Here is a 15,069-nt window from a genome sequence, read left to right as displayed (position 1 = left end):
TGAAATTGCAAACATTAAGCTGTGTTTTGTCGGGGAATAAGTGAGTCATGCTGATACGATTTAAAAATATATATACATCCCCTAATTTTTACCTATTGTACTTTTATTTATTCATGCTATAGTATTATGCAGAAAAAAAAAAGAAAATCTATGGTAGAGGAGAAAGAATTCAGGCTTTCAAGTACCAGAAAATGGGGTTGAGCCTCAATTACACACCTGTCTGGTGTTAGACACGACAGTTTTTTCCCCCTGAGCTTTAGATTCACAAAATATAAAATAGGGAAAATGATATATCCAGATCTTAGGGAACTGGTGTGAAAATCAAACATGATAAACGTCATATGTTAATTATAAAGCAGTATCAATCCATAATTAACTATGAAAATCTATATTTGGATTTGAAAATATAAAATTCATTAATTAATACACATAAGTAAAACTATCCAACTGCCTTGCTAAAAAATATTAACTGACACAGTTCTGCCAAGTAAGCAACACTTACTATTGCCAGAAATAAAATGCCAGTGCTTAAATACCTTAAAATGGAGTGTTAAAAATAGTAACTATTAACTAATTTACTCACTGATTGATACTTAGTAGACACAAAAACTGTCTGTCTGTGATACAGAAAAGTAAAATAAGAATCCCTAAGGTAAAGGCAGAAAATAATCATCATCTCTTTGTTATTTACAAAAAAAAAGTCATGTGAAATCTCTCTCTCTCTCTCTCTCTCTCTCTCTCTCTCTCTCTCACACACACACACACACACACACACACACACACACAGGTAATAATATTTTATACTGATTTTTAAGATTCCTGGTGGTCTAACATGCAGGGCGTAGTAAAATAACTAATTCAAAACGTTTGCTTATTCAGTCAGATGATATTAATGGCCAAACACTGTAATTACAATGTGGAGGTCTCCCAATCTTGATTAAAGTGGCATGGTTCACAGAAACCATATTCAATGCATCTTGAAGAACCAGCGTCTGGGGCCCATACAATTCAACCAAATGCGATGGGGCTTTCTCCAAAGATTATGGTTGGTGTCTAAAAAGGAGCATTTCCCTGGATTATGGAGAATTTCTCTATTTTTCAAATCTGAATTAAATATCAGTTAATCTCACAGTCAGAATAAACTGTGATCTATTTTTTGATATGGGATACCAGGCTGAAGCCAGTAACAGTGCTGGTAAAGTATGAGGGAATTTAATTTTGGGGAAAGGAATGGATAATGAAGAAGGGAAGCAGATGGCCATGATAATTTTAACAAAACTAAATCTGAATTTAGATATATGTTTATCAATTATATTCAATTTCTGCTTTTCAGAGACTGTTTTAAAACTAATACAATTTCTATTCTTATCAACCTTCCCTCTTTACCTAATAATAATGCAAGTACAGATAATCCTAACCACAATTTCTCTTAATGAATGTGAAATTCTAGTCTATAAGCACTTTTTTCCCCCTAAAGATCTGCATCAAACTTCCTTTATGAGCACATTAATAAACTATAATAAACGTGTGTGAAAAAGACACACCACAAGTAGTTAGTTTTAAAAAGAAATAAACTTTTTATAGTTAGAAGTAAAACTATTATGGTGCCTGATACCATTTTATGCCCCAAACTAAATGTTTCTCAAATAAAAAATCAGAAAAAAAGAACAATATATTAAAGCTCTAAAATGTCAACACATTTACAAATTTAAATGTAACTGTGAGTATAAGTTATTTTTATTCTATCCCCTCATATACAGATAAGGTTATGCTTAAAATTAAATACCTCAAAGCACTTTGCCATCTCGCTTTTATTTACTGTGGTTCAATGTGCACTCTGAACATAAGCATTCAATCGGAATCAATCAATGTTCATTAATGCATTGTTTCCTTCCACTTAATAAGGCATAACTAACTTTAAAACAAAACATGATTTACTTGCAATCTTTATTGGCTCTCACCTAAATAAACAATTTCAAACAATTTCTAGCTTAAACCAAAATCATATCACATTAACAATACATTGTGTGGTATGGCTAATTTTTCAAGTACAATTTTTATGAAACTAAGGAGAAAACTGATGACCTATTTAAAAGAAAGAAGTTTGGGTACAGGAAACCAAGAGGAAGGCTATTGGAATAGTAAATTATCATTGGCCATAATAATTTGTATAGGTCATAGAAAAATTAAACGTGGAAAAGAATAATTTTATTAGAAAACGTGTAGGCAATATCTTCAGTAAAATGAACTCCATTGTTAATCTTTTTTTTTAATATTAGCATGGGATATTAATTTTGGAAGATAAATTGAGCTGCTTTTCAATTTAGCATTGTTTCCTCTTTATATTATTTCTCTTATGAGCTGTGGTTGTGAGGTCAATTTACTTCTCCCTCAAACTTTTTTTACTAACATAAGAGCAATTTGTTACATTACCGAGAACTGGAGAACTTGGCTTTACAGAAAACTGAAAAACAAACTGTGTAATTCAGGCAGAGCCATGGAGATAATTCCACATCTTCTGGCCACTTTTTAACCACTGGTTGAAAGTATGACACCAAGCAGCAAAACAGCAAACTCTGTTTTCTAAATCTCAAACTTATGGTGGAGCAGTTATACTTCCCAATAATGAACATCTTTCAAGGGGTGCTATTAATACATAAAAATTGAGCTGGGAAACAAAATCGTTAATGATTGCAGTGTATCAGCTAACTGAATGGGCTTTGCTTCCACTTTAGATCAGTATTCTTGATGGGGAATCCAGAAAATTGTTTTTAAAAAAAAGTTCTAAGCTGATGTTCAAGAAAACACATTTTATAGGCACTTACGTTTTCTTGGATCCCCCCAGTCTTAGTTTTATTTTCAGAACATAAATCACTAAATGTTCAAGAGGCATAGATCCACCAGCTTTGCAGGTGTTTCAACATAATGTTTGATACATGTAACATGCCTCTTTAGACTAAAATGAAATTAAATTGATTATTTTCAATAATAAAAGAAACTGCTCTAAAAAGGCACTAAAATAACAAACTTTTTAAAGTAATTTTAATAAATAGCAAACATTTTCTCCTATTATTTCAACATGGTACAATAAGGAACCAGGATGTATGTTGATATATTATTTTATTTCATTTTAAAATCTTTCTTTGTCTTTTCACTGTGTGCTATTATTTTCACCATTCTATTTCAGGCATGGGGAGGACAATAACAAGGCTTAAAAATATAAGGAAAATCTCTCTGTATTCTACAGCTGGGTGTCAAGCTGTTCAATCAGTGGGGAATACTCAACAGCAGGATTTTCTAAATAAAAAAGAGTTATCTCACCAAGGCACTGTTCCAGAGTAATTATTCTTATCCGTATCATAAGATATGGCCTCTGCCCTGACTGTAACAATATTATCGAGGGAGACAATTTCCAAGGTGTCAGAAAGGTATTCAGCATTTGCCTAAACTGCAAAGGTCTTCTCTCTCAGTAGTACTTTCATCCGCATCTATCGGAGATTTGGGGGCTGAACACACAGTAGGCTAAACAAAACTGCCATAGGATAAAATACCAGGATTGATATGTACTCTCAAAGCTCTGAAATTAATACAGTTATGACATAATCAAGCTGATGATTTACCTAATTCTCTGGAACTCTTAGCATGGTGTGACTAAGTCATGGGTCAAATCATTAGCACCTTTAAAACCATATGCATATTGTATGCCTTATGCTGTATTCCCTTGTAAAGCAGAATGGCTTGCTATTCAGTCTTACCTGCACATTTAGTTCTGGTAATGAGTGGGGGCCCTGGAAGTCCTGTTCCACCTTCGCCAGGTCTTGTAAGGAGGACACGGATCTCATATTCAGTGTCTGGATCCAAATGCCATAATTTGTAGGTGGGAGCGTTGACAGCGTGGGTTTCTGTCCAGGATCCTGATGTCATTCGGTACTCCACTTCTTTCAGGATAATGGGTCCATCACCAATGATGGAGTTGGCATTTAGTTGAATCAGCAAATACGTAGGTCCAACACCAAGCAGCTGGGGAGGAGCGATGGGTCTCGGTGGTTCTAAGAGACAGAAATGAGCGAGCTAATTAGTAAAAAATCAAAAACACTATAATAACCAGATACATCCATGTCTCTAAAGCATAAAGGCTTAGTGAATGATTTGTTTAAAAGTACATGGTAAATATTTAAAAGAAAACTAGAACACAACTGGTCTGGCAACTGAAAGAGAAAATACTTTTGCTGATGGCATTTGAACTTTATAACACAGGTTTCTCTTTATTAAAAAAACAATGTATATGCCTTTCCAGGAGATAAACTTATTAAGGCACTATACAATGAATATTTGTAATATTTTGCAAAAATATTTTGACCTGGATTAGACAGTAACAGAGTACAGATGACCTTTAACACTCTTGAGGTCTTAAGAAGTTCACAAATCTCCAAGTTAATGAACATTGTTGCTGCAACCCGTGACATCATTCATGAAATACGGCCAAGGGGTGTTTTTGTTTTTGCTTTTTGTTTGTTTTAACTTCTTCAGAGTTCCTGCAGATGAGATAAGGAGGAAGGCAAAACGAGCTGGACTCAGAAGCCAGTGTGAGGTATGGCGTTTCCAGGTACTCACCTCATAGGGTGAGAAACTGAAATTTATACCAATGCAAAATCACAAATCACTCCATATTCCTGGCCTCTGGGAGTAGCATGTGATAAGGCAACACGTCAAATGTTAAACCCAAATGTCAAAGGTATGCCAAAATTTAATTTTTGATAGCAGAAGATATTTTGCTTGTAAGGAGCTTCAGGAAATGTTATCTACATTTGAACTTACAGATATGATGAATTAGAGAGGTTTTTGTTTTGTTTTGTTTTTGTTTTTGCCTTATCAATGAAGTAGCTAAAATTAGAGACTGGACTTTGTGAGGGGTATCGTATCTCTAGCTCTGTCCAAAGGATCTGTCCACAGGGAATGCTAGGTCACAAAGAAAATCTAATTAGTAAATTGTGATCGAGTGCGATTTTCTTTGAATACCTGTTAAGAATGTTACTCAGGGAAGCCAGAAAACTTTTACAGGAAAGAAAAATGAACATTAATCTTAATAAGTGGTAACTATTGATTTAAAAAGTTGATTTAAAAATTACTTTTAATAGTTAAGGCAAATCACATAAAAGGAAACTATTACATGCAGCCAAACACCCCAGGCTGGGATGGGCTGTTGGAGGTGCAGATAAACGGAAGTTAAGAAAATACAGCTGATATCATTCAGACTGGATTTTCTATTGCAATGGCAATACATACTTGGGATAAGATACCGTGTGAAAACACTCATAGCCAGGTTTTACCTTCTTCTACAGGTTTTTATGAAGCAAGGATTTTCAGCTGCAGTCCAGAATCTGCTTTTAAACCCTGACAGATTGTATAAGGATAGTTTCCAGATAATGAAATCCTGGGTTACAAACATCCCTAACATAAGAGAATAGACTACCTGACTTGGCTGGGGTCTCTATGCAAGCTAAAGTCATTTTCAAGAATTTCCCTTCAAAATTCATATGACAAATATAAATTTATTGAGTAACTACTAACCCCTACGCTGTTCTAGGCACTCAGTATTGATACAATATGTTGAGGAGACAGAGAGTAACAATGAACCAATAAATCATTATTTTAAACTGAGGGTCATATAAAAAACAAACAGGATACCTGATAGAGAATAATATAAATAAGGTGCTATATTGACTGGGAAACACTTTTTTTTTTTTTTTTTTTTAACCTAGCTAAATATACTTGAAAATTCTAACTTACTCCCATCGATATTCACGGCTTTTGTGGCAGTGGTTTTGGTAGAACCATATGATCTTGTACAGCACTTTTCTCATGTTTAAAATGAAAATAACTGAGAACAAATAAGATAATATATGTGCTACATAAACTTTATGTTTATGTTTAGAATCATTTTTATTTCTAACGAAAAATGGGTCATAACACCAGATTTTAAAACTTAAACCACAAAATCCACTCCTGATGTTTTATGTTTAAATAATATGAAGTCAAAATTTTATAGCAGGCAAACTATTCCCAATTTCATAACTGAATTCTATGGAAAAATTATTCATGAAAAAAACAGTTTACGTAAAGCAAAAATAGATTAGAATTTTCATTTATCAGGTAAAAAAAAGACACAGCTAGACAATTCACAACGTGGAATTTTACCAATCTAACAACTTTTATATTTAGAGTTTACAAAAGTTTTGGCAGACAGTTGATATGTTTTCTAAAACCTGAAGTAAAATGAAACTGAAGGGAGAAACGAACATAATTGGAAAAAGGCAAGTGTCTTCCCGACTATCTAATTTACTGCACATATTTTAAGAAGCTGTCTATATTTTGAGAATAAACTGGGGTGCTGATAAGAGCAATGTTTGTTTTCATTCCAGATTGCTCATCTACTGACTAATTTAAGTAGGAAACAATGTTAAATTCACAGCTCACTGGGGTTCTACCCCAGAGCACAAATTCCTCACTCACTTTACAGTTCAACAACAACCTACAGAGCTCTGATACTTAACAGGATGAATGAAGAGCAAAGCTCTGTCAAGTGAATTATAAATAATGAAAGTTGGTTAAATCTGCAATTTCTAGGTATTCTGATACCTGACCTAATACGTGTATATTGAATCTTCAACGTTCACTCTTCAAAACCCTGCACACCACTGCTCTGCAAAATAAGGAGAAAACTAAAGGGGAGGAGAAGGGAGGGAGAAGAAAGAAATGGAATGGAAGGGAGGCAGGGAAGAAGAGAAGGGAGGACAGGGGAGGGGAGGGAAAGGGAAAAGAAGAAAGTAGAGGGAAGAAGTTATCACTTTCAGGTAACGTTGAAGACAACTGAAAGAATAAAGTATAATACATACAATTCCTATCTCTAAGGAAGAGATGTGTAAAAGTAAACGAAATTTGGAGTCAGGAGACCTAGTTTCAAAGAATGTATATGCAACTAACAGCTGGGTGAACTTCACCTTGGTTGTTATTTAACTTCTTGGCATTACAATTTCTCCACTGGTATTATTTAAGGATATTAAAAGATTCTGCCTTTCTAAATGCATCCACAAACCCTTTATGATGCTATTTTGTTTTGCTTTGTTTTTGCCAGAGATAATGTAAGTTTTAAAAATGGAAATTAATATTTATCACTAGTATTTTATGTATATATGAAAAAAGAAGTTGATGTCATCAGGCTGCTGGACTGAAGAAGGGAAGCGACTCTCTGGCCAGTTTTACCACTAACTTGATATGGACAGGCAAACTAAAGAGACAGTTTGGTAATTGAAGCCGTAGTTCAAATTTGGCATGGTGGCAATTATTTGAGTGACTCAGAAGCATATACATTGATTAACAGCATGATTATAAAAAGTGAAACCTAACGTTAATGAAACTAATATATCACTGCTTATTAAATATTTTTATGTGGGAGGTAAAAAGTAGTCTTATATTAGCATATGTATTTTGTTTTTAGACCCTTGAGAACAAGAAGGCTTATTTATAAAACCTCTATTCATTTCAATAAATTATGCATGAATTTTAATCAGTTAGCAAATGCACAAGTAATTGTTCTGCAGCCATATTAATATTCTCCATAACTTAATACACTGTCAGACCCAGAGGTGTGGTGTGACTAAATCCCAATAGTACACTAGGTATCAACTGAAGCATGCAATTCCCAAAATACGAGATAAACTTTGCTGATATTACCAATTAAGTTTCAATTAATGACTTACATTCATTATTCTAAAGCTGAACCTATTACAAAATCCCAATTATACATTCAAATTGCTTTATTTGTTTTTAAATTTCAAATACTTTTAAGTGTCTTGAAATCAAGATAAGTTATTATGAAAGTATATTCTCATCCAATTATTCCTGTTATAATGTTATTTTGCAAACATATGTGTAACTTATCAAATTCAGTTAATTAATAAAATGCAAAATCAGAAATAGAAGCCAGAAAAAAAGTCAGAGTTAACAAAGTCAGAGTCAAGGCCAATAACACTTCTGCAGTTATTTTTTCCATGTAGATAAACTAAATACCTCTCAATCCTATCTCCTTCAAATTGTTTTATTTATTTTAAATTGCATGCACATGTCCTAAAGAAACTTCAACAAAAGTATCTCAAGATTAAACCTCTCACTATACAAGCAGGCAATGGCACCGTATTAGATTCCTAAAGCTGCTGTAACAAATTACCACAAATGTGGTGACCTATAACATTAGAAATTCATTGTTATCTCACAGTTCTGGAGTCCAGAAATCTGAAACCTTGGCTAAGGTGAAACCAAGGTGTTGACAGGGCTGCACTCCTTCCAGAGCCTCAGGGAGAGAATCTGATTGTTCCTGCCTCTTCCAGCTTCTGGCGTCTGCTGGAATTCCTTGCCACATCCTACCTGTGGTCAAATCTCCCTCCATCTCCCTTTCTAAGGATACAAGTGATTGGATTTAGGGCCCAAATGAGTGATCCAGGAAAATCCCCTCATGTAGAGTTCCTTAACTTAATCACATCTACAAAGCCCATTTTTCCATACAAAGTAACATTTACAACTTTCAAGGATGGGGACCTGATATCTCTGGAAGACCTTTTTCAGCCAAGTACAGACATAGAGTGTGATCTTGTCCTTCCTTCTAGGAGATATTTAAGCTCCACCTTCTCTCCAGTTGGTAGAAAGTTTGTGAGCAGAAAATATTTCTCCCAGGAAAGCTTCCTGGCTAGATTCAGAGCCATGGAAACTATAAAACAGCTAATAATTTATCTAGATCATGGGTTTTTTAAATTTGTTTTTGCTTTTCGCTATTTATTTGTGATAAAAAGAATTGGAAATAGAGTTGGGAAAACTATTACTTGAAATGGCTACAGGAGTCAATGCTTCTTTACCAGCTCTACATTTCTGCAAATCCGGCATTGCCTTGGAGATAAGTATTTTTCCTCATTTGCTAACATTCATTTACTGAAATGAACAATCATTTCAAAATCAGTTTTAGACTACTACTGTGGTTATCTCCTTCATTGAAATATTTCCCCAGTTCCAGTACCTGTTGAACAACAAAATTCAGTAGTTCATGCTACACATGGTTTAATTTTCTTCCCGTCACGTACTGAATGATCAAGTAAAGGGCAATGGACATTAGAGAGACCGAGGGGAGAAAGAACAACAACAGCATACCAATTAATTCAGCCATTTATTTATCAGCTACCCTATAATAATTTTTAAATGACTTTAAATTATGCCTCAACAGGATAACAGTATAATATGATACTTGAGTGTTTCCAGAAATGTGAAATAGTAACACTCATGAATAAGATGATGGTGTTTTCTCCCATAAGAGATGGAAAGCAGAATATACACAACTAACAGCATTTCCTCAAGCATTTCATGTTATATTTATGACAGCAGAATTTGTTGCATTTTTCTTTAGATGTTAAAACATGAAGTACACATCAGAAAATTTGGGGATTAATTTTAATAAGGTTTCTCATGCATCCACATTTTATGAGCTCTAACTCATATATATTTGAGAAGAGTTCTTCATGATTTTCATTGTTATTTTTCTGATATATCCTATTTTCAGTTCTAACAATTTCTTTAGCCAGCCAATGAGGAGCAAGTTGCTTCACAGAAGACAGGCTCATGGAACAACAGAGATTTTCAGCAAACAACCACTTTATTATGTACACAGCACAAAGGGTCCAAAAGGAGCAGGGTTGAGAAGGTTCTACCATCACTGGTCCCCCAAGGAGGCCAACTGCTCAGGTCAGGGTCAGTGGCTGGTGGCTCTGACACTTGTGCTGCCTGAGTGTCGGATTTTCATACACCCCAGGGGGAGAAGGCCCTACCACTGAGCAAAAAGCCTACATCAAGCAACCTTTGTGCAGAGTTTCTGCCCTGGCAAGCAGTTGGGTCTGCTTGTTTTCTGTTTTGACTTCAAGATACAGTCAGGTCATTCCATTCCTGGGTAGCCTTTTTCCCAGTTGATATCTGTCTCCCTGGGCTGCTTACGGTTTCTTGGAAAAAAGAAACATATTGAACACCTGCACATAAACGAACCCCGAGAGGAAAGGGGAGGGAAGGGAGGTGAGGGCTGGGAGACAGCAGCTAAGCATGTTCATGACTTCTCCAGCAGCCAAATACTCCCCCATTCACTCTTCCGGCTAATATCTCATAATTTGCTCATATCAATGAAGTCATCAACCAATTCTAAAAATGCTCTTTCACATAAACTATTATCAAGTTATGTTTACATATTTGTAATTGGAGGATTTTTCTAAGTTAATGATTCTTTTTAATTTATTATATTAAATTACTCTTTAATCCATCAATCCAATTGATGGAGATCTTTTTCAAATCCTATCAATCCGATGACTCAATCTTGCGCTGGCCAAATAAAGTTAAAGCTAAGGTATTACAAAGCTTGGGTGATATCAAACCTGAGGCCCTTATAGCAGAACCTGGACAAAGTATCAATCACAGGCAGCCACCTTATCCGTTAGTGTCACTATGAAAAATAGGTGGGAGCAAGCATAAAGTTATGGTTTACACTATGAGAAAGAATGTGTACTGAACCCGCTGCCCACACTCACAATGTTCCACAAAAATCTTCTGAGAACCAAGATATAAGCACACATGGTTTTGCATGTAAGTAGGCAGAAAGTTTTAGAGAAGGTGAAAAGAAAATTGCAATTAAATATCAATGCCCTGTTTCAATGAAATAGATATTTTTTTACTATGCATTTTTGATCACTATTAATTGCATCCAGCTAAACAGAGCTTTTTCATTCCCTTCAATGATTGTCTACTAAGGGCAGTTGTTCAAAGGAGTTGAGGCTTTAAATGGGAAGGAGCAAGGATTGCTTAAGATCCTGAAACACACAGGATGAGTCCCACACAATGGAGAATTCTCCAGCCCCAAATGCAAACAGCCTCCTCTAGAGAAACACAACAATACAGACAATAATTTCCCCTCCCAATTCACTGCTTATGCTTACCTAAATTCGCATCACTCACATTTCTATTATTCAAGAGAACATTGGAGCAGAATTTTGAGGACCAGAGTACGGGCCCTGTATTGATGACCCTTTATTCACCCAGGTGTAGCGGTGGACATCAAGGCGTGAGTCAATGGGCTTTTGAGTATACAGCTTGCTCACAGGCAAGTCAACTGATTATATTTTACATTTTCAAAATATATCAGGAAATATAAACATATTCACAAGCCAAGGTAATCCCAGTTCTGGGAATTCATTATAAGGCAATAATCAAAATGTTTGTTCAGAGGAGCAAAAAATTACACAATCAAAATATTCTACAACAGGAAAATGGTGAAGCAAATTATGGTATATCTACTCAATAGAATTTCATGCAAACTTTAAGTATGCCACTTGTGACGATTATATAACAATGTAGAAAATAAATCTAACACCAAGTAGCAAGGGACATTTGCATGTTTAAATGATTTAGAGCTTTCATTTTGAAAAGCAAAAAAATGTTTCCCTAGATAATGTACCATCAGGAGGAAATACACCAAATGGTTAATAGCAGCAATGGTGAACTGACATATCATGTGTGGTTTTGCTTTTTCCTTTATCTATTTTCCAATAAAACTTATGTGCTCCTACAGTTTTGCCATCATCACATCCGCAATGTTGACTGCAGAGCCTGACAAACTCTGTCAAAATTGTTAGAGAAATAATAACTGATTCAACAATGACTAAAAAATAAAAGTTACACATGCCATTGTGAGAAAAAATTAACTACATAAATTAGAGCTATTCCACATAAGAACATATATGTTACAATTTCAGTTCAAGAACCATCATTTGAAGATAGTGATGATAAAACTTTGTGTATTTATATATTTATTTTGATGCTGAAATTAAGTCTTCAAAAAATAAGATTTACCACCTTCTCCTTTGAACCATGTAGCTAGCCAATTACTCTGACATTGATACACAGCACCTACAAAATGTTACTATTTAATTAAAGGAATTAGTTGACTGGAACAAAAGAGCACTTTTCAAGCAATTACTTAGTGACCAAGTGGCATCAAATGATTTATCCAGCTTGTAAAAAATGGCACAGCTACAAACCTAGCTATAATTCTTCTGTCTTTTAGTAAAATCAGATCAATTACATTATATTAAAAGACAGTATTTTGCATGTGAAGAAAAAGTACTCGTTATATTTTTAAAGTAATTCAAATATACTGAATATCAATCAAGAATGGTATCCAAAATATCCAGTTGCACTAATCCCAGAATATATACCAATAATTTGAGTTCTTTGGACAAAAATTTGATTTAGGGTATTAAAAAATTCTGATGCAAAATATGCCACTCTTCATCTTAAATAGCTATTTTGTCTTTCAAGCCCCTTTGTGATACATACTCATTTTTTTAAAACTGCAAGATCTGTGAAATTGTGGTATTTAATCTCTATGACATGGCTTTTCCCTGCTACCTAAAGTGCTGAAATAACTATTATTTCAGCAATGAAACTGAAAAGTTTGCATACTGAATTTTATATTCTGTGCTTTTCCATGGCATTTTATTCACCTTGATTTGAAAACATGGCTGCAATAACTTTATTACCTGCCTGAAATAAAAAGGCAGGACAGCAGCACACTGTTTTAGATCTGTCAGCAGAAACTACAGGCAAACTTAGGTTCATATTTAGGTTGTATGAAAAGGTGAAAAGATTCTGAAATGTGAAGTTATTTGCTTTCAGCCCACATAATCTTAGAAATAACTACAAACTATGTACCTCATCTTGACTAAAAACTACTCTTTTCGTCATCATCATCTATGCAATGAATTGGTTCAGAATTACGAATTATTTGCAATAATTGAACTTTACAAAAGCCACCATCAGAACCACAATGCACATGACAGCACACCACATATATTATGACAGAAATTACGTATCCCTCTGCATGAGTCATAAGCTAATAAATACAGAAGAATTCTCTTGGTCATTTAATCCCTCATTTAAGCTCTATCAGAGCTCAAACTGCTCATAGCATTTCAAGGAAGGAGTATCTAGTTGATTCCAAGAATAACAATCAGGTCAGTAGTAAAACTAGGAAAGCCTTCAATTTTTTGTTTAGTTCTCTCAAGCCTAGGGCCATAAACAGGTAATCACATCAACATTTCATCAGTCACCTTTAAGAGGCAGGAGAATAAAAAATATATATGTGGTGAGAGAAACAAGGGGAACTGAGTATTTGGCAATGGCAATGTATGTCCCAGTAGCATGTTAAATATGCCTAGGTTATACAGTTATCATTCCATTCCTAGATTATAGGCAAAAGGATTTGGATTAACACCATTCATATTCATTTTATATGAATACCTATTAAGACACAATAGCTTAATCCAGTAAACCAAAAGATATTAATGAAAGAAAAAAAATTCCACTGCAAACATCTATACAAAAAATTACAATATATAGTTACATATAGTATAACACTGATTATAATATATATTTATAAATATATGTATATATATATTACATATGCATTATAATATATATGCATGCACGTGCGTGTGTGTGTGTGTATAGTACAATCAAGTAAAAAAGTATTATTTTAAAAATTCTTGAGTCTTCCACATATAAACAGATTAAAATTTTTCATGAGGCTAAATTTCATGAGGCCTAAAAACTTAAGGAATTTAAAGTTGTTCAAAGAGAATAATTTTCCAATATTTAATTGTAACCAAACACAATCTAAATTTGCCAACTTGGTTCCTACATCTAAACACTCCATTGTATTACTTGTAATAATGCATACTTGGTGATCATTCCAAGTCTATTCAATATGATACAAGGGCTTGATACGCATATGTACTCAGCAACAGAGGCCAATGTTTTCTTTGAAATTAGAAGCTGCTATTCATTCCTTCCACTTATTGACCTCAGCTCCCAGGCAGCTAAAATCCAAGACTTTATTTATCCCAAGCGAATCAGGAGAACTGTTATTTCCACATGACTCTAGAGGGTAGGTAGAGAGTGGCCAGGTGTATCCCTCAATGTAAAAAGTGATATGTTTTTTTTTTATGAAAAAGAATCTGTGATGACAGAGTAAAACCAACTGAGCAAGATTCTCATGATGCAGATAACTACTTTAGTTGATATCCTTTATGTGTGTGCTATTAACTCCAGGGAAGTCATAATTTTAGGACTCTATTCAATTCAAAAAGCATACATTTTCAGACATCAAAGAAAATCTGTCAGTAGCTTACACAGCTTCAACTCAGTTTTATAATGTGAAGATTCCCAAAGTATATTCACTCCAAAGAAATGGATGACATATGTTAGCAATTATAGAACACTTCCCTCAATTGGGAGATAAAGCAAAGCAAAAACAGTCATATGCCCTGTTGGGTTAGATACTGTGGTGGTTTGAAGTTGTATGTAACCCAGAAAAACATGTTCTTAAATCTGAACCATTCCTATGGATCAGATTTAAGATCCATACAAATGGATCTTAAATCCATTGTAAGTAGGACGTTTTGACCAGGCTACTTCAATTAAGGTGTGACCTACCTCACTGAGGATGGGACTTAATCATATTACTGGAGTCCTTCATAAATGGAATACATACAGAGAGGGAGAAAGCCACAGAAGCAAGAAAGTGAACTCAACAAAACCAGGAAGAGAAGGGAGAGAATAGCAGACTCTGCCATGTGCCTTGCCTTGTGGCAGAAGAAGCCAGGATCACCAGCAGCCAGTCTTCAGAAAGAAAGCATCACCTTCATGATGCCTTGATTTGGACATTTTCATGGCCTCAAAATGCAAGCTAATAAATTTCCACTGGTATCTGCTTCAGCAGCCTAGGAAGCTAGAAGATATACCCTTGATCCTATCAGGAAATAAAGAACCTTTACTGAGAAATGAGTTCACCAGATCTGGCTAGTGACTGTGGTTCAGCTATTCCAGGTGGTAACTGGGTAAAGGAGTCAGGTGGTACATTCAGGGACTGGAGGACAGATTTCTGTGCTCTTCTACCTAAGTCTCTGAACTAAGAAATGAACATTTTTA

General features: G+C 34.7%; 1 protein-coding gene across 6 annotated transcripts in view; it reads right to left on the bottom strand.

Annotated features, from left to right (window-relative positions):
• Window positions 1-15,069, bottom strand: part of PTPRK (protein tyrosine phosphatase receptor type K) — a 604,460-nt gene that overhangs the window by 251,605 nt on the left and 337,786 nt on the right. For all 6 annotated transcript variants that reach the window (XM_037844170.1, XM_037844174.1, XM_037844175.1 and 3 more), the window contains exon 7: window positions 3,756-4,049. In XM_037844170.1, coding sequence (XP_037700098.1) covers window positions 3,756-4,049 — 294 coding nt within the window. The remainder of the gene's footprint in view (window positions 1-3,755; window positions 4,050-15,069) is intronic.

Source organism: Choloepus didactylus, chromosome 7, assembly GCF_015220235.1.
Source record: "Choloepus didactylus isolate mChoDid1 chromosome 7, mChoDid1.pri, whole genome shotgun sequence".
Taxonomy (NCBI): domain Eukaryota; kingdom Metazoa; phylum Chordata; class Mammalia; order Pilosa; family Megalonychidae; genus Choloepus; species Choloepus didactylus.
The sequence above is the reverse complement of the archived record's forward strand: the minus strand, read 5'-3'. Positions and strand labels throughout refer to the sequence as shown.